Source organism: Mytilus edulis, chromosome 9, assembly GCF_963676685.1.
Source record: "Mytilus edulis chromosome 9, xbMytEdul2.2, whole genome shotgun sequence".
Lineage (NCBI taxonomy): Eukaryota > Metazoa > Mollusca > Bivalvia > Mytilida > Mytilidae > Mytilus > Mytilus edulis.
The window spans coordinates 54,063,847-54,084,257 of record NC_092352.1 but is presented as its reverse complement, the minus strand read 5'-3'; the positions used below and the strand labels follow the sequence as shown (position 1 = coordinate 54,084,257).

Sequence of the window (20,411 nt, the reverse complement as noted above, 5' to 3'; positions counted from 1 at the left end):
TGTTATTCTCAATGTGTATGCGCTATATAATTGAGCAAAAACACGTTTCCAATACATAAGTTTAATATTTATTTATAATTTATAAACGATTTCTATCGATCAAGTGATAACTTTTCTTATTACATTGGTTGCAATGAATTACATTGATTTCCCAGTTAGATAAAAACCGATAATTTCACATGTGAAATAAACGTGGTTATTTCACTCTCTGACGTCATACAACAATAGGCGTTGTCAAGACGTCGATAACGTCAAATCAAAACAAATTGTCAATGCGTAGGAAAAAGATATAGTTCCTTACATTTTCTACATTAATTTCATAAAAAAAGGCCATTTGCCAATGTAATAAAAAGAATAACTAATCGCCGTATTTGAATATCAAAAATAACACAACTTGTGACCGAACGCCGCTATGGATTAAACTCGTGCTCCGCACTCGTTTAATCCATGCGTCGTTCGGTCACGCGTTGTCTTATTTTTGATATTCAAATACGGCGATTAGTTATACTATAAATAATAAAATTATTGTACTTTGATTCCGAGTACATCATTTTACTATAGTTCTGTTTTTTTTAACAAAAACTACGTGGTGGTTTGCCTACTTTAAAATTACTTTCTCTTTACAGTAGTTATTGATTTCATCATGGAATATTTGATAGTCTTCATCATATTAATATTAACATTGAAAAACTGTCAGTCATGGCTTCGTAACGGTACCCAATGTGACTTCAACAATCAGTGCATGTGTGTGTTGGAACAGTTTTTGTTTTATGTGGATTGTACAAATGGAAACATTACAAATACATCAATTTTCCCATCGAATACAAACGTTCTGATTTTACAATCAAACAATATCAGGCATTTGTTGGACAGATCGTTCGAGAATTTATCTAATCTTTTAGAGTTAGATTTGTCGAATAATAAACTATTGAAAATAGACTCAGAAGCATTCATCGGACTTTCTAGCTTAAAGGAACTGTCACTAGGAGGAAATGAACTGAATTTTACCCTCAATTCATTTCATACAAACGCTTTAGATCCACTAAAATCATTGACAATCTTAAATTTCACGTATCAAACTATATCGGACATTCTTCCTGACAAAATGATTCTGAAACGGCATGTTTTACAGAATTTGAAGACAGATATTATATCTGACATAGATGGCAAAGCATTTGGACAAGGATATTCGTCCTTAAAACAACTAAGACAATTAAAGGCGGGAAAATGTCAAATGCAATTAGTCAACAATAATACCTTTTCCAATTTGCCTTATTTAGAATTTGTTGAATTAACTAATTGCAGAATTGTTCAATTCACAAATGGATGTATCTTTTGTCATTTAAAGAATTTTAGATATCTTGACTTATCTGGAACCATGTGTGAGAACAATAATTTTAGATCTTTTGCTCATGACTTCAAGAGAACAAAAATACGGAAAATAAAAATGACAAGAACGTTTTTTACGTTAGCACTTCCTCCGTTTCATTTATTTGGTGATCTAGCAAATAGCGGGATAACAGAACTGTATTTAAATAAAAATAGTTTTGTTATGGCAACCCAATCTAACACTGATACGATTCCGAATACTCTTCAAGTTTTAGATTTATCCGATAATATGTTGGTTCAGGTTGCCTACAGTATGCTTACTTTACGTACACTGAATTTAAGAAACAATGATCTTGGGAAGGATCTAGAAAAGGCAGGTTACAAAAGATACGATACAATAAAATTGCAAAACGTGGATCTGTCAAAAAACGGCATCCATTAATTATTGTTTATAGTGTTTGAAGGTCATTCCTACCTAGAAACACTAAACCTTAGTGATAATGCATTATCTGATTTCTCTCCGGATGTTTCATTCATGGTTCGATTAAAAGTTCTGGATCTTTCAAATAATAAAATAAAATATTTTTCACAACTCAGTACCATGCAAAATATTTCAAGAATTGCTAAGCAAACACACTTGAAAATAGATTTATCACATAATATTTTAGAGTGTAGCTGCCCGTCATTGGTATTTCTTCGATGGATGTTTGAAAATCAGGAACTCTTTTATAATAAAGATTCATATAAATGCAAATCAGATAACGGAACCATTATTGTACTGAGTAGGTTGCAAAATACTGTATCCGTTCTGCAAAAGTCGTGTGCATCTTACACTGCTCTGACAGTTGGTATTTCCGTATTGGTAGTCGCTGTTATTCTAATTTTAGTAGGAGGGCTATTATATCGCTATCGTTGGAGATTGCGATACGCTTATTATATGACAAGAAGCAAATATAAAAGTGACAAACTGGTTAATACTGAAATGACTTATGCATATAATGCTTTCATTTCATATTCTGAAGAGGAGAAAGATTTTGTCATAAATGAGTGTATTCCAAACTTAGACGAACACGAACATTTACGACTTTGCATACATCAGCGAGATTTTATTCCTGGAGAAGAGATAAGTCAAAATATAACTAACGGAATACACAACAGTAATAAAACCATTTGCATAATCACTCGAGCATTTCTTGATTCCTATTACTGCATGTTTGAATTCAATATGGCAAGAATGGAGAGTATTTATTCACGAGAAGGACATAATATTCTTTTCCTTGTGTTTTATGAGCAGATTTTTCCGCGAGAACTTCCGTTGATTATGCTAGAGCTAGTGCAACACCAGTCATACATTGAGTACCCGGATGATCTTCAAGGAAATGTTGTTTTTTGGAATTAAATAAAAGAAGCGATCGAATAACTATTCATACGCCTGACATGCATATTATTAACAAAAAGCTTGGTAAGGTATTCGCTACTCTTTTTGTTTGTTTGTAATGTATGTATTCAGAATCCGTATGTTTTATAGAGCCGAGGGAGGTTTTTGCTTGATAATCTCATTTTTTAAATAATTTTATGACGAATTGCTTTTAAAAGTCATTTTCACGATTGTTTTAAAACTTTTTGTTATTTTTTCGCCGCTTAAAAAAAATAAATACGTGACTATTGTAATAGATTGATTATTCCACAAAAACAAGCACACAGACCTTGTTTTACCTTATCAAAGGCCAATTATCTATATATTATCAATTTATGACAGTGTTTAAAAAAAATTAATAGAATATTCACCTGTCACACAGTTGTAGTTCATTCATTTAATCAAAACGTAATATATTTGAAGTTATATATACCGAAGTTCATTTTTAGCTCACCTGGCCTGAAAGGCCAAGTGACCTTGTCTCATACTTGGCGTCCGTCGTCTGTCGTCCGTCGTCGTCGTCGTTAACATTTTACATTTTGAACTTATTCTCGAGAACCTCTGAATGGAATGAAACCAAACGAGGCATGAATGTTCCTTATGAAGTGCTGACCAAGTGTTGTTACTTTGTAGCCGATCCGTCATATAAGATGACCGCCAGTGGTGGACTTACTTTAACATAGGACCTAGAGGAAATGCATACACATGACTTCTTTTAGAGAACCACCAAATCGAATGAAACCATACATGGCATGAATATTCCTTTTGAGGTGCTGACCAAGTGTTGTTACTTTGTAGCCGATCCATCATCCAAGATGGCCGCCAGCAGGGGACTTATTTTAACATAGGACCCTATGGGAAATACATTCAAATTTCTTCTTTTAGAGAACCACTACATGGAATGAAATCAAACATAGCATACATGTTTCTTATGAGATACTGAGCAAGTCGTGTTACTTTGTAGCCGATCCATAATCCAAGATGGCCGCCAGCGGAAGTTTAGTTTGTCATAGAACCCTATGGGAAATGCATACAAAAGTCTTCTTATAGAGAACCACTGAATGAAATGAAACCCAACATAGCATGATTGTTCCTTATGAGGTGCTGGACAAGTTTTGTAACTTTGTATCCAAATTTTATCTTTTTTATACGATTTCAAAAACCCAAGGAGAGTCAGGTGAGCGATACAGGCTCTTGAGAGCCTCTAGTTATTTAATATTTTGAAGAAAATTAATTATATGTATACAACAGCTCATCTGCAACTGCACTATAAGTGACTGATTTATTAAGATCAATGCAAAATTTGATATTATAATTGAATTTAATGTGTTCTAAGAAGTGCTGCAATGCAAATTTTTTTGTTAAAATTCAGTATTGTGATTCTGTTATTGCTTTTGGACTTGTCTCTAAACGTTTGTTCTGAGCCAAAAGGTTGCGAAAAAGCAGGTTATCCTTCGGTCCAGCATTCCGTCTGTCTTTCTGTACGTCTTTATGTCCTTCCGTCTGTCTCATGTATTGTTTCCGCACACTTAAACCTCAGTTTTAAACCTTCAAATTCATTAAAATCACAAAAGATAAGAACCAAAAATAGCAGACAGATTTCCAATTTAGGTTGAGTCATTTACGGTTGAAGAGTTTTCCCCTTGATGAACTAATGCATTATTCAAACATGGAGAATTATAAAAATGAGCGAATAGATTCCTGAACTCAGACACATTCAAATACTCAATATAATTATATTAGCGATGGTTGAGATGAAAGTCTTATTTACAAAACAGTTACATCCTACCAGGTCTAAGATTGTGATTTACCACGTAAATTGTTTGACCTAATGTGACATATTCCCGATTATGACTTTTTTGCTAATTTTAATTTCGCATTGCTATTAGACATGTCTCGGTATTTGTACATGTATTTAGTTATACGTTTCATTTGTAATTTTTGATGGATATTATTTCATTTTTTTTCGTTTGAATTTGAATTTGAATTTGATGTTCATTTAGTTCATTTAAATGATTCTTAATTTCAAAGAAACATTATGCACAGGAATCATTTGCTTTCATACGACTTGATTTAGACGAAAACCCGACATGGTACAATATATTGCACAATTACTAATACAATTTTATACTAATGTTCTTGTAATGGTTAGAAAATACATCAAATATAATTATGAAATAATGCCATTACAAACTTGATTTCAATTTTATATTTAGTTTTTTAAATTTACCTGTGACATCTCTTTTTGTGGAGTTGACACATTCATGGGACGCATAGTTCTTTTAAAATTCTATTGTGCTGTTTTGTGTTCTGTCATGCATTAATTTGAGTGTTTTATTTGTTATTCTGTGATTTACATATTCAAATGCACTATTGTATTAGTTATTTATGTATGTCTCTGTCCTGAAAATTTGTGTTTGGTTTGATCGAAGCCTGTCATATAATGCTGAGACTTTAGCGTTATTGTTTTTAAACATAAACGTATAAGCGGGAGTTTTGGCTGGCCATTTCAACAAATTCAACCCAACATGTTTTCTTAAAATATCCTTTGCCAAGTAAGAAATAACGTAGTTGTTATCACATTGTCTGTTTAAATGTATGATGGCGTTAGGATTTTTTCAATGAGACAAATATTGATCAATACAAAAATTGGAAGGTTTTGAAAATTTACATGTCGCTGTACTGGCTCCAACAATAACCAAACCCCGTACAAAAATAGGTTATAAAAAACCGAAATATTACAAAGTGAAAATCGTTTTAAAGAAGTCAACAAAAGTTAATAAAAACAAGTTCAAGAGGATCTAGTTTATGTACATTTTATCACTGAGTCGGGTGTGTTTATTTTCTGTGTTGGTCTTCAATGTATCATGTATTCGGGTTGTGTTTTCTGTAATTAGTTAAGACGTCAGTTTTATCATGTAAATCTTTTAAATTCATTTGATAAAATTTACTGTTTGCAATAGCATAAATTGTTCTATATAATAAGGATGTTCTTATCACAAGCAAAAAACCCTAGCCGTATTTGGCACAACCTTTTTCAACTTTTGATCCTCAGAGCTGTACTACTTTGAACCCCTTTTTTTGACTTTCGAACTTTTATAACTGGGCGTAACTGGTAAGTCTTGTTTGGACGAGGCGTGTTTATGACGTATTTAATTTTAAATCTGATGCCTTTTGTTATCTATTATGCATGTGTTTCTTTGTCAAATACGTTCTCCTATTTATTTGTATTGCATTCCTGTATTATTATGTTGCCATTTTAATGTTATATTTAACAAAGCCATCAAAGTGCGAGGTTTGTCATGCCACAAAACCAGGTTCAACCCACCAAAAATGTCCTGTACCAAGTCAGGAAAATGGCCATTGTTATATCATAGTTTGTTTTTGTGTGTGTGTAACATTTTTACGTTGTGTTTCCGTTGTGTCGTTTGTTTTCTCCTATTTTTGAGTGTAAATTCACATTACCAAAAGACGTGTCATGGTACTTTTCTTTCCCGAATTCATGTTTTTGGTTTTGATGTTATACATGTTATATTGGTTATTCTCATCGGATTTTGTCTAATGCTTAGTCCGTTGCTGTGTGTGTTACATTTTAATGTTGTGTCGTTGTTCTCCTCTAATATTTATGCGTTTCTCTCAGTATTAGTTTGTTGCCCCGATTTTGTTTTTTGTCCATAGATTTATGAGTTTTGAACAGCGGTATACTACTGTTGCCTTTATTTATGATGTATAGTCATGGACGAAACTTTGCAATATTTAATGTAGTAGTAATTGTTCAATATCATCAAATTTGACATTGAATTGTATTTCTGATCAAATGATCTATCTGTCAAAATATAAAAAAATATAAAATAATCTCTGATCGATTGTTAGGAATTAAAGGTCTTTCCACCCATAAAGATCAATATTGATATACAACTATGAAAATTCAGATAGCTTGTTGTACACTGATTAAAAAAATGTATAGTTTCTATACATTTTATTCTAAATAAGGGTGACTTCCGGTTTGAAATATATCATTTTCGGTTTTATTTGATAGTTTACTTGATTGATACTGATTCCAAAAATGTATTCTTCAATATACTTTTACATTAAATAAGTACAACTTATAGCTTCTTCCGGTTTACACAAGGTCACTCCGGTAGTCCTTTCCATGGTCAAGTGTCTTGAAACGTAATGCAAAAAGTCTCATGGCTTTATCATGTATACAGATGAGATAAAAGCAAAGGTCAAAATCTAGAACGTCAATTTAACCTATGACCTTGAGATAAAATTTGCGGTACTAAACCAAGGGCATCAAATCAAAGACCATAGGTCTTAATTATATATGTTTTATGAGTGATATCACTATATGCCTAATTTTTAATATAAGAGAGGAGAAAACTCCAATTTAATGTTGGCGTACCCTCTAAACCGAAATTCATATGTTACAACATGTCGCAACTTACAATTTAGTAAAAATATGTTGTCGATATCACTTTTGGTTTTTGAAAAGAATTGAAAATAAGCCAAATTCAACATACAAAATATGACCTTGACCTAATTTTCTTATTTTTGGACCAAGAACCTCAAAACCAAAATATCCTAAGTCTCTATCAGTTATGGTTTAAAAGATAAAAATGCATATCACCTATATCACATACATAAGGGGAAATAACTCTCATTAGGAGTGTTAATATGGCTACGGTCAAAATAGGACAAATGATGGGAAGAATATAATATTTTATAAAATAAATTTGTCGCTTTGTTTTACGGTTACGGAAAAGATGTAGTCACAAGGAAAACAGTGCTCGGGGGAATAACTCCTTCAAAGAAAAATATTTGGTTACGCAGGGTAAATTTCAAAGGCATATAAACTGTTTCATATCATTATACTTAACATCTTAGCGAAATGTTGCGGAACAAAATTTATACACAAGAAATAGAAGTGGCAAAAGAAGAAAAAAATAATTATAATCAGAACAAATACAATTGGTCTTTTCACCGAACCTAATGAATTCATAAAAGATCCTGCAACCGCGATTAAAGTCGTCACATATCAATTGTCACTGGCTATAGATATTAGATAAAGACAATAATTTTACCATTTATAAGACACCATATATAGACCCCTCAAAGAGTCTTTGAATGGTTTTTAACTTGCAGGTAGCATATGTATTCTTTTAACATTAGACATTGGATTGAACGCCAAATTCTGACAGGAAATGGCTGCGTATTAATAGATAAATAACAGTTAAAGATTATTTTGACAAAAAAATCAAATAATTTCATAACAATTAATCGAATATATTAATCATCAATGAATGAAACGAATCTTATTTGTAGAATTCTACAGTTAGAAGCGTAAATTGATCAGTTTGTCAAATACTTATTCGGTATAATATTTACAATTATGTTATATAAGGCGTGGAATTTACTTTTAATTGGATTGCGGGCTTGGAAATTTTCTTTCCTTGTAACATCGTAGATAAGAAACATAAATTCAATTAAAAGGTCAATTGTTCATTAACAATTGAAAGGTCTTTCCTTCTTAGATAAAAAATATATGGACTTTTATGCTCATAACAAGTGGTTGTTAAGGACAAAAATCATTCCTAAGGATAAAAATATTACTACCAGTATTAAAAATGTCATATGTACTATTCATAGCATTTAAAGTTAAAAAAAAAAAAGTCATTGCTAAGGACTTAAATGTCGTTGTTAAGGATAAAAATGTCATTTCCAGTATTAAAAATTTCATATTTGAATTATTCATAGCCTTCTTAGTTAAAAAATGTATGGTTGCTAAGGTGTTTTATGTCGTTGCTAAGGACCTTGACATCTGACCTTGACCTGATTTTATAGATCTTATTATGCTGAACATTTTTGCATTTCAAAGTTTTTTCTATCTTCTAACCTTTTTGAGTTATAAGCGAAAAATCAATATTTCGGACCCGAAAAACACTTTTCGTGCCCTAGGTCCATAATAGATGGTCCAATAATTTTCAACTCAACATAACAAATGTGATCTGGACAAGACACACATTTACTCCGTTATATTTTATCAGCCATCTTTTACAGTTATTGAGTTAATTTGATAACAAGCTAAGGTCAAAATCTAGGTCATGACCTTGACCTTTGACCTTAGGTCAGTTTTTTTAGTCACGTAAATTGATGATCATTGATGAAAATCGTAGGTGGCTACAACTTACGGTTTTTGAGTTTTAGTGGCCAACCGACATCGGTTAATTTTCGAAGGGGCATAACCCTACCAATGAGTCGTGGAATCTTTTCGTTCTATATGTAACGAAGAACCAAGGTCTGTTCCTGAACAAATTCCACCCTTTGTTTTTTTCTACCTATTATGGTTACGGATTTAGAAAGATAACAATGTTTTCGGTGTTAGGGGAGATAACCCCTATAACAGAAATGTAACGTGGTCGTGCCCTCACCACAAATTAGCTTTTGGTCAACCGATACTAGATACTTAATATCATTTTAACATGTCACGTACCTTTTTTGGGAAATGACGTTTAAGTTTGGCGGAAAGAAAATAATAATTATTAAAAACCGATTGTTCAGTGAAAAATTGCCTTTCCACCAGTAAGAATCTATTTTAAAATGAAAATATTAAATATAAATTTGATTTTAAATGTCAGTTTCAGCGTCAAATGACAGCTTATTGTACACTGATTCCAAAAATATATGGTTTCTATATAAAAAAGGGAGATAATCTTTTACTTCCGGTTGAAAAAGTTTACTTCCGGTTTTGTTTGATAGTTTACTTGACATTGATTCAAAAAATATATGGTTCTAAATACTTTTACATTGATTTAGTACAAAAAATAGCTACTTTCGGCTTACAAAAGGTCACTTCCGGTTTTTTTTAAGGTCACATTGGTTACAACCGTATACAAAAAATCCCATGGCTTTATCATGTGTATATATTAGGTAATGGCAAAGGTCAAAATCTAGACTGTTAAATTAGCATATGACCTTCAGCTCAATTTCAAGGTCATAAACCAAGGACCTCAAATCAAAAGACTCTAGTCCTCTGCTTTATATTGTTAATGAGTCATATTACCATACGTATGATATTAGATATAAAAAGGGGGAAAACTCACGCCAAATGTCTACTTAACCTTTCGACTAAAATTTATGTGTTATGACATGTCGTAACTAACAATTTTGTGAAAATATTTTGTCGATATCTTATATGATTATCTAGAAATAAGAGATAACAAGCCAAAATCAAAATTTTAATCATGACTTTGACCTTTGACCTTGACCTCATTTTCATTTTTTTGGACCAAGGACCTCAAATCAAAAGAGCCTAGGCCTCTATCACTTATGGTTTTCCAGTTAAAAATGCATATCACTTAGATCAAATATAAAAGGGGAAATAACTCTCACATGGAGTCACCGGATAGCTTCGGTCAAAATAATCAGATCATCCTCAGGATATAACGAGCAATTTGGTAAAATCAATTTGTCGGTTTCTTATACGGTTGCGAAGATCAAGCAATAAGAAGAAAAACAGTGGTCGGGGAGATAACTCTTATATGGGAAAGTATTTAGTTACACGGTGTCAGTTTCAAAAGCGTATTAACTGTTCGATATCATATACTATATGTCTAAGCGACATCTTGTGAAACAAAACAAAAGCGAAGGAAAAAAAGTTGGCGGAAGAAAAAAAAATAACAATAATAATATTAATCAGAAGAAATCCAATAGGTCTTTCCACGGAAAGGTGGAAAGACCTAATAATCAGAAGAAATACAGTAAGGTCTTTCCTTATAGAAAAAGGAAAGATCTTAATAATACTAATAATAATAATCAGAAGAAATACAATAAGGTCTTTCCTTATAGAAAAAGGAAAGACCTTAATTACAAACAACAGAAAGAACAAACAAAACAGAGACAGAAAGACTAAAGCAAAATATTACACGCTCTGTCAGGCAACTATAGATTGAGCAACAAGAGGCTCAACTAAAAACCGGTGTGAATTATGGTGCTACATACATTTTTTCAGACATTCTCACGGTTAACATCATACAGAATCTGTATTCAGTCGACTGCCGATGACTAACGTTCACTTTGCAGGTAACGTTTACAATCAATGGGTTAATTGTAATCTGATTAAAATGGAGCAGTTAAAAAATATAGGTCTTTTGTCTAGGTATTTGTAACCGATTACTAAATAATAAATACAAATAGTAAGTTATGTAACCAACTAAAAATCAATATAATTAATACAAAAGAATCATTTCGTTTGCAATATCAAATATTATTTATCCAATTCTCTTTTGCTAAATATCGTTTTTTTTATTATTTATTCTCTCATCTCTGCTTTGTAGACAACATATTTCAAAGAAATTGTAAACTTTTGTAGTAATTGTGTTTATTCCAATGATATTGATATCACGATGCAATTTTTCGTGCACGCATTTGAGTATTAAAATAGTTTAGGTTTGTGGTAAACTTTTGATTATGACAATAGTTATTAATTTCTTTTTAACATACTTGGAAATTTCAATTATATATTTTTTTTCATATTGAATTCCGAAAAACATGAGAAATCCAGTAATAGCTTAAATCACACGTAATATGTAACTTAAATGCTAATATTGTAAAGTGAATAATAATTATAATAATTAGTGAACACTTATAAATAAGTAAATAGCTTAAGTAAAAATGTAAAGATGCGTCAAGGCACAACCAATCAGTTCGTTTGTGAGAAACAAATTGGAATGGGTAAGGGGTCATTAGTGTACGACGGATATACTAAAGACATTACATGACAATGCACCGTAAATAATTGCAAATGAATTTCATCAAATTCCCTATTTCCACCAAGTTTGTGTGTATCCCAACGTAACACAACCCAGACAATGAACCTATTTCATGCTTGTTTGATTTTTAGCAAATTTATGTTATTACGTGTTTTGTTTGTATTTGCCGACAGCAGTTGGCTACAAATACTAAGCACGTTGACATCAGTACTTGCATCATAAAACATGCTATGTTTTTGAAATTTACGATTTACCCTGCTCAAATATACTTAAATAAATTAATAAATATATCTACTTGTAACTACTTTAGTTAACTTATAAAATGAATGCGCAAATGTAATCAAAAGCTAAGTGCAAACCTAACAATTTTTGTGCGCAAATGTTATGATAATGTGCGCAAAAGTAATGATTAAGTGCGCAAATGTAATGCATCGAAATAGGACCTAGTAGTACGAACTAAAAACAAAGTATTTGAATCTTGTAATTTGTTTTACAGAAATGAAGGTGCTAAATAATAAATTGGTATGATTTTGATAATAATTTAAGGATGTTTGCTCCTCTAATTTTTGAATTTTTGCCAGATTTTCGGAATCCTATGGTTTTATCCATGCCATTTAAAAAAATTGCCCACTAACCCATACTTTTCTTTCCATAATTCTATTACATAAATATTAATAAGCTACTGTATATTTCAAAGTCTTATAAAATCCTGGTTATTTTTTCATATTTTCTTTAAACAAAAATTGTGCCAATGTTAAATGTAAGAAAAATCTAGAGAGAATTATTTCCCGCCAAATTTTCAATGGCTTATATTTCGGAAACGGGCACACATTTTTTTCTGCTTTTTTTGTTTTTTTTATTCATATCCTATCATTTCATAACAGTCTTTTAACAAGCTTGTTATTTTTAAACAGAGTAGCGAACATCCTTCATCATTTATCATATTGTTGTATTGGACTCTTCCTACAAATGCCCTACTTACTGATCCATAATATTTTTTTACAAGCGAATGTCAATTTTCAATAAATCATGTAATTGTTTAAACAAAAAAATGTAAAAAATTTCGGAATTTCGTCATCTTTAAAAGGATATACAATGTCGACTTTAGAATTAAGGGAATATTGAAATAAGTAGCCAATTATGCATTGTTACACTTAAGATAATGCCCTATTGTTCATTTGACAACAAATATATAATTTCAAAAGGCATAGATTAACTTGGCGTTTAGAAAAAAGAGTTTCAAAAGTAATTAAAATTGTATAATAAGTAAAAAGAAACCAACATTTAGTGAAGTTACAATGAAGATTTGAGAAACATGGGGAAGGTAGGTACACAATTTGATATTGTAATTTTAGTACGTTTAATCATTTGATCCACAACAAAACCCAAACAAACAATAAAAAAAAGCTACTTATTTTTTTACAAATATTTTCAGAATGTTTTCTTTCATAAATGGGATTTCATCTGTATCGATTTAAGTGATTTGAAAACTGACAAACTATTGTCGCCTTAAGGTAGATAGGGTGTCTTTATTTAAATCCAGAGAATATTTTGATAATTTGTCAAAATGTAGTTTTATCAGTTGTTTGCCGAAAATGTAATAACAAGTATTGGCCACCCTGCTTATTTACACGATACGGTTTGAGCAAAATTGTCAGATTTGTTTTTACAGTATTTAAAACCCAAATTTGAGTGATAAAAAAAAAGAAAACTACACTATAGATTTTTTTCGATAAAATATAAGAATATAGCTCTAATAATATGCTTTCAGAAAAGAAAAAGAAATAATGGGGTCACGGAACTCGTTTTCTTGCTACATAATGAAATAGGTAAATTCACATCACATTATATCATAAAAAATACTTAATCGAGTTAGTTCCCATTATATCTGAATTGTCTACCCTTATTTGGGAAAATTTAAAACAAATATATGAAATAAAATAATTTGATTTTTGTAAAATACAGCCATTAATATGATAAAAGTCACAATTTCCTACATCAACATTAAAGATCAGGACAGATTGTTATCTGCTTTACAAAATCCAAGATGGAGGACGACACCCGATCTACCTTTACCATGTTAAAATGCATAATTGTGTTTCTTAATTAAACCTTTAGATTAATTAGGACATGCACTAAAAAATAGCTTGTTCCATAATCAACTAAAATAACTTAAAAAATATATAAAATATATATACTATTTCTTTCAAATCAATATTCATTTTAAATACTAAGTAAACTAATTAAAGATTTATCATTCACGTTTGATTACCGGAAATTATCGCATTATAAACAAAATGTCGGGTAAACGTCGTAAAGTTAGCGTGACATCACAAAACAATACAACAAACATTTTGTTGTACATGTACATAGGTTAAGGTGGTACCCAACACTTCACTAAAATTAATTTGGCTCGTTTAATTTTCATAAAATTTTGTCAAAGTATTTACTTTGACACTTTAACAAAAATATAAAAATTTTAAAAAAATTTAACCAACCGTTTTGTCAGAAAAATTACACTGGTTATATAGCAATTTGACAAACACCAATTTTAATCATTGAGAAGCTTAATATTCCTTTTACAACACAACGTAATTAAAACGTTTAGCTGACTTTACAGAGTTATCTCCCTGTAGTGTTAGGTACCACCTTAAATATCAGAAACATATATGCATAATTGGTTGCCTGTCATTTGCATGCTTATGTGTTACATATATTGTTTATGTGTCTTTTGTCTATAGAACTTTTCAAAACCAAATACAAAACGGAACAAGAAGGGAAGAACGGAACAGCAGCTCAGTTCTATTCATGGTAAATACATATATCAAATGTAATAATCTCTGACAGGATATTTTGTTAATCATTTTGTTTTATTATTTATTTATTCATTCATTCATTTATTTATTTGTTTATTTTTTGTTTAACACATTCATCTTGAATATCCTTCCTAAATGAGGACTTATAACAAAAAATTCACGTATCAACATATAATTGTTAAACTCATTGTCTCTCCTGAACTGTAATATGCATATTCAGTAATTTGTCATATCTTTCATTTGATATTTAATTCAAATCACAAACATGACAAAAGAGAAGAAGCAATAATTAATTAGGAAATGCTTGATCAAAAACAATTTTCATTTTTAAAGAAATTCTGAAGAAATAAAAGATATTGTATTTAATACCTTTTACTGTCAGGTACCAATTTTCAATAACTTGAATGTGTTATATCAAAATTAACACGTGACATAATGTCGAGTTCCAAAGTAGATTTAAAATTCCCGATTGTAAAGAAAAAAAGATCAAGTTTAACAGAAATCTGTGTTAAACATCAACTTTAAAAAATCAAAAAAAATCACACAATTTAAAACATTGTAACAGGTACACACATAATTTAAAAGGTACATATTTTCTCCAAAAAGCATTTAAGATATGACGAAAAGTATAGTTCTTTAAGTTAATTGCACGTATTTTAAGATGTTTTTATATGACGAGTGGTATAAACCAAACTTTGACAAAAGGTAAAAAGGTAAGAAAACTGCCAAAAAGCTTAAACGTTGCATCTTATGTAATTATTTCACTATATTATACACTGAATTAAGCCGCATTATACACGGCTTCTACTTTTCCTTCTGAATTGTGATAAAGTAGAGTACTAAAGAAAGCGACAAAGAAATTCAATGGCTCTAAAGTCATTTCGTCTCTGGTATAGAGTTGTCTCATTGGCAATCATTCTTCATCTTTTTATTTCTATGATGACCAATTTTCCCTTAATGTATTGATTAATTACCTCTTTAGATGCATGTATCTATTGATTTTTTACACATATTACGAAGCTTATAGTAAGAATATAACCAAGGTGTGCGATATTTGATAGTATTATCGATGTTTTAATTTGCAGAAAATGACCACTATGGATTTGTATCGCAAAATCAAAACAGTTTTCAACCTGGTTATGCTGGGTTTAGTTATTTCCCAGTTCGCGAAGACAAAAGGTGTAATTTGAACCAGACGACTCTTAGAAGATATGCTTCTACTAGGTAAACCCGTTTTGTTATGAGTGTAATTTTCTAACTCCAAGTTCATTGTTTATACGAACATTAGTATTAATCGCAAATTATCTAAACTCTAAGCAATAAGTTGTATACCGACGTTAGCTTTAGGGCATTCAAAACTCATAAAAGTCGAAGCGAGGCAACATAGGAAAAACAACAACAACACAAACAGTTCCACAAACACTTGATATATACATTATAAGTAAAGACTGATCAAAATGAATTTCACAAGAATCTAAGGGTGCTTTTAGACTCATCGGAAATTTGATTCTCATTTGACACCTGTGATGTTGCTTTTGGTTAGTACAATTTTGATATCATTTCTCGCTATGTGATGTCATGAAAGATCTACAAAAAATGTTGGATACTTTAAATATATGGTGTTGTAAAAATGATTTAGTTGTAAATCTAGAGAAATCAAAAATTGTACATTTCAGAACTAAGTCTACACCAAAGACAAATTTTACTTTTGTACTTAATAATAATGATATGGAAATTGTTCCTAGTTATACTTATCTAGGTTTACTGTTGTCAGAATTTTTAGACTACAATTGTATGGCTAAGGCAGTAGCTAAATCTGCAAGTAGGTCTTTAGGTTTATTAATAGCTAAATGTAAAGCTAATGGCGGTTTTCAATTTGATACATTTACAAAACTTTTTGATACACTTGTCATGTCTGTCATTGAATACGGTGCCTCAATTTGGGGTCACCAGGATTTTTCTTGTATTAATGCTGTAAAAAATAGAGCAATGAGATTTTTTATGGGTGTGGGTAAATACACCCCTAACTTAGCCTTATATGGAGATATGGGTTGGATGCCCAGTATTATATCTCAGTGGACATGTATTTTTAGATTATGGTCGAGACTTACTAAAATGTCTCATTGTAGAGTTAATAAAAAGGTTTTCTTATGGGGCAATAAATGCTGTAATAGTAAATTTAGAAATTGGAATTATAGAGTCAATGTGAAATTTAAAGAAATGGATATGGAGTTTTTATGTAATACTGATTTTTCTATTGATAAAAATACAATTAAACAAATTGAAAAGGAAAATTTTTGTAGATATAAAGAGAAGTGGTACTCTGACTTAATGTACAATGAAAGAAGTAAATTGCGAACGTATAGAATGTTTAAGCAATGTTTTAATAAAGAAAAATATTTATGTATTAATATGCCTGGAAAATATAAGAGTGCATATGCTAAATTTAGATGTGGTGTTGCACCTCTGAGAATAGAAACTGGCCGATATGAAGGCATTATGGTTGACAATAGATTATGTTTTAATGAGCAATGTAAGAAAAATAACATTATTGAAGATGAGAAACATGTCTTAATTAACTGCCCAGTATATGCAGATTTACGAGCTATTTTATTTAGACATGCTAGCTCTTTTAATTGTGATTTTGTTAATTTGTCTGATGATGATAAATTCAAATTTTTATTCACTGATGAAAATGTGTGTTACTTTTTAGCCAAAATCTGCTATGATGTATTATTAAAAAGAAAAGGTATTTTATATAATTGTAGATAATTATAATGTGTTTTGTAGAAATTTTATAGTCTCTCATAACTCTTTTTAGAGTGGCTCATGTTGTTTTAAATATTACTGTAATTTTATAAATGTATAAATGTATGTCAATTTTGAGGTGAGACTCTAATAAAGTATTTGTCTTGTCTTGTCTTGTCCTGTCAAAATCGAGGAAAAGAGAATTCAGCTTTTCAATATCGGTGATACTTGTGATAACGGACATAAAACGTTTCGCAAGATTGACTTCAACATTGTTTTTGTTGTCCATAAATTCATTATTTGCTTTTTCCTTAAATGCTTCCTTTGGGTTAAGTGCGTAATACATACATGTACTTTGATATTTGTTTGCACATATTATTTTTTTCTACTTCAGTATTATATTTATATTTCTATTTTAGTAATATATCAACAGCGCCAACAACATCAGATTATGGTAATTTTATTAAAACATTATGACCGATAAAAGTCTAGAAATCAAATCGAATTGCCGACGTTTTGGTTGAAGTTAAAGCTTAATATGAATCATACAAATAAGAATCACATCATATGCAATGGAAAATACTATAGCTTTTTTCAAAGAAACGCTTAATCAATTGCGCGCTTCATCAAATATTGATGGTAGTTATGTACACGACGTCATAGTGAATTAATAATTTAGAATATTAAAACAAATTTACTCAAAAATTCAAAACATCGAATACAAATAGAAAAAAATGATTCAAGTCCGATGACACTTTTGCAAATTGTTTTAGTCAAATACAAAAATGTAATTTATAAGACAAGGTATTATTAATGTTCAATACATATTAAGAGGTGGATCTGTGTAGGAAATTGAAACGCATTCACTATTTGTTACATTAATTTGCTTTATGTTGGAAAGTACATGCATCAGTTCTTTGCTTAACTTGAGGTGTCAATTATTGGAGCAAAGAAAGTAATTAAAAACTATTTTAATTTAAAACGGAAGTAACTGAAATTTCCGCTTTGCTTTTATATACAATATTTTATTAGAGGTGTTTCACAAAGTCAAACATTCATGTTGGTGATTGTTGAAATCAAGACTTATAGTTTCTTAAAAAACATACACGATACAAATTTCAATTTATAATAAAATCAACGGTACCAATTTTGTTGCACCAGATGCGCATTTCGACAAGACATGTCTCTTCAGTGATGCTCGTGGCCAAAATATTTGAAATCCAAAGCTTATATAAAACATGAAGAGCTATAATCCAAAAGGTCCAAAAAGTATAGCCAAATTATGAGATGCGCATGACAAATAATGTCTCTTCATTGATGCTCGAGGTCAAAATATTCAAAGATCTTTAATATTCTACAAATGTTGAAGGGTTTGAAACCCGGCGTAAACATCTTTTCTCATATAATTTTGCTTATTTTAATTTGAACTGTATGTCTGATGGATAATCCATACTTTGTTTTAGTATCACAAAGGGGAATGAACCGGTCGTCGCAGGCTAGTAATGAGTAAGTGAGTACATAAAATATAGGTTCGACATCGCTTGAAAGTCAGACTAGCTTGGCCTTCTAAATAAAAATATTAAAGTTCACAAACTCAATTTTAAAAACTTAAGTTTGAGCAACAATTTTTCGACAAAAGACTGGAAAGACCTCAAGTGCCCCAAACAGATAAGCGTTCTATAAATATGTATATATTTATTTGAAAAAAAAATGTTTTGTTTATTTTTTGTAAAACTCATGTTCAATTTTGTTTGTCGAAGACCATATCAACATGTCAACTCAAATTTGTTCCGATCGGCATAGACAGCACTATTGTCAATAGTTGTCAAGGTAACACAGCTTTGAATTCATCTAGTTGATATACACATATCGGCATTTAAATATAAAGAAGAAGATGTGGTATGATTGCCAATGAGACAACTATCAACAAAAGACCAAAATAACACAGACATTAACAACTATAGGTCACCATACTGCCTTCAACAATGAGCAAATCCCATACCGCATAGTCAGCTATAAAAGGCTCCGATAAGAAAATGTAAAACAATTCAAACGAGAAAACTAACGGCCTTATTTATGTAAAAAAAATGATCGAAAAACAAATATGTAACACATAAACAAACGACAACCACTGAATTACAGAATCCTGACTTGGGACAGGCACATACATAAATAATGTGGCGGGGTTTAACATGTTAGCGGGATCCAAACCCTCCCCCTAACCTGGGACAGTGGTATAACAGTACAACATAAGAACGAACTATAAAGTTTGTTCTTTATATCGAAAACTAATTCGACAGTCATGCTTATTATATGATTCTAGTTGTGGTGTTTAATAAACCTTACATATAGTGTCCTTTATACAATAGACATTACAGCTTTGACAGCGATAGATCAACACAGGCAGAAACAAACATCAAATTGAACCACTTTGAAACTGACGCTCGACCAACCATGCGTAAGTTTTTAGAAATGAATAAATTTTTTCAAAATGTTCTTTAAAGACTGACTGAGTGACTATATCTCACTAAGCAGTTTGAAATTTGTAATGTAGTAGCATAGAAAATTGTACCAGTATTCTGTAATAAGTAAAATATCACAAATATCAATCTCCAAGGCAATTTCCTTTATCAAATGGCAAAATCAAAAGCTCAAACACATCAAACGAACGGACAACAATTGTCATATGCTACATACATTTCCTTCTGTAGAAAATGGTGTATTAAAGCAAATATAACGATTGTTTATAGTAGTGGTGTCAACGGTTAACCGGTTGAACTACCAAAAACGCTAACCGGTTAACCGGACTTTTTTTCAATTTTAATATTTTTGATATATTTGTATTATAATAATTAAATAGTTATGTTTTATTTACAAATTGTCGTCATGGTAATTAATTTGACAGATCAATTGAACAGTATATTGATTGCTTTTGTTAATAAAAAAAAGTTAATTAGAAGTTGTATCTCAGCTCGGGACAAAATCTTAAGGAAACATAATTAGTATACATGTTTTTAACAGTAACTGTAAATCAGAAATACGACCAAATTTTACAATTTACATCATTATATTTCGTTTTTGGCCTTATATTGTGTAGACCAACATCTCAATGTGCAACCACCGTCGTGCAAAACTTGGTCATACGAAATGTTAAATAAAAAATTGTGAAATGCAAACTAATGTGAATGTACTCAATGTATACATGAAAGTACGAGTGATATGCTTAATCATTTCAAATTGAAACACTCCACATTATTATCTGAGACAACAAGAGAAAAGCAAAGAATAATCGGTTTCAGACATATTCAATTAAACGAGATCAAGAAGTTT

The 20,411-nt window shown here is 30.7% G+C and overlaps 1 protein-coding gene and 1 long non-coding RNA gene across 2 annotated transcripts; both read left to right on the top strand.

Moving 5' to 3' along the window:
• The first annotated feature begins 637 nt into the window (after window positions 1–637).
• Window positions 638–2,963, top strand: LOC139490365 (toll-like receptor 4). Its single transcript, XM_071277175.1, has one exon. The coding sequence runs from the start codon at window positions 644–646 to the stop codon at window positions 1,769–1,771; it is 1,128 nt and encodes a 375-aa protein (XP_071133276.1). The 5' UTR covers window positions 638–643; the 3' UTR covers window positions 1,772–2,963.
• Window positions 2,964–14,251: 11,288 nt separating this feature from the next.
• On the top strand, window positions 14,252–19,540 carry LOC139490364 (uncharacterized). The gene is made up of 5 exons (XR_011656302.1): window positions 14,252–14,328; window positions 15,419–15,557; window positions 17,501–17,535; window positions 18,545–18,587; window positions 19,451–19,540. It is a non-coding gene; the product is annotated as an uncharacterized lncRNA (long non-coding RNA).
• Window positions 19,541–20,411: the final 871 nt, after the last annotated feature.

Excerpts from the sequence above, each read along its gene's own strand:
- LOC139490365 (XM_071277175.1), top strand. The coding sequence starts at position 644 with ATGGAATATTTGATAGTCTTCATCATATTAATATTAACATTGAAAAAC.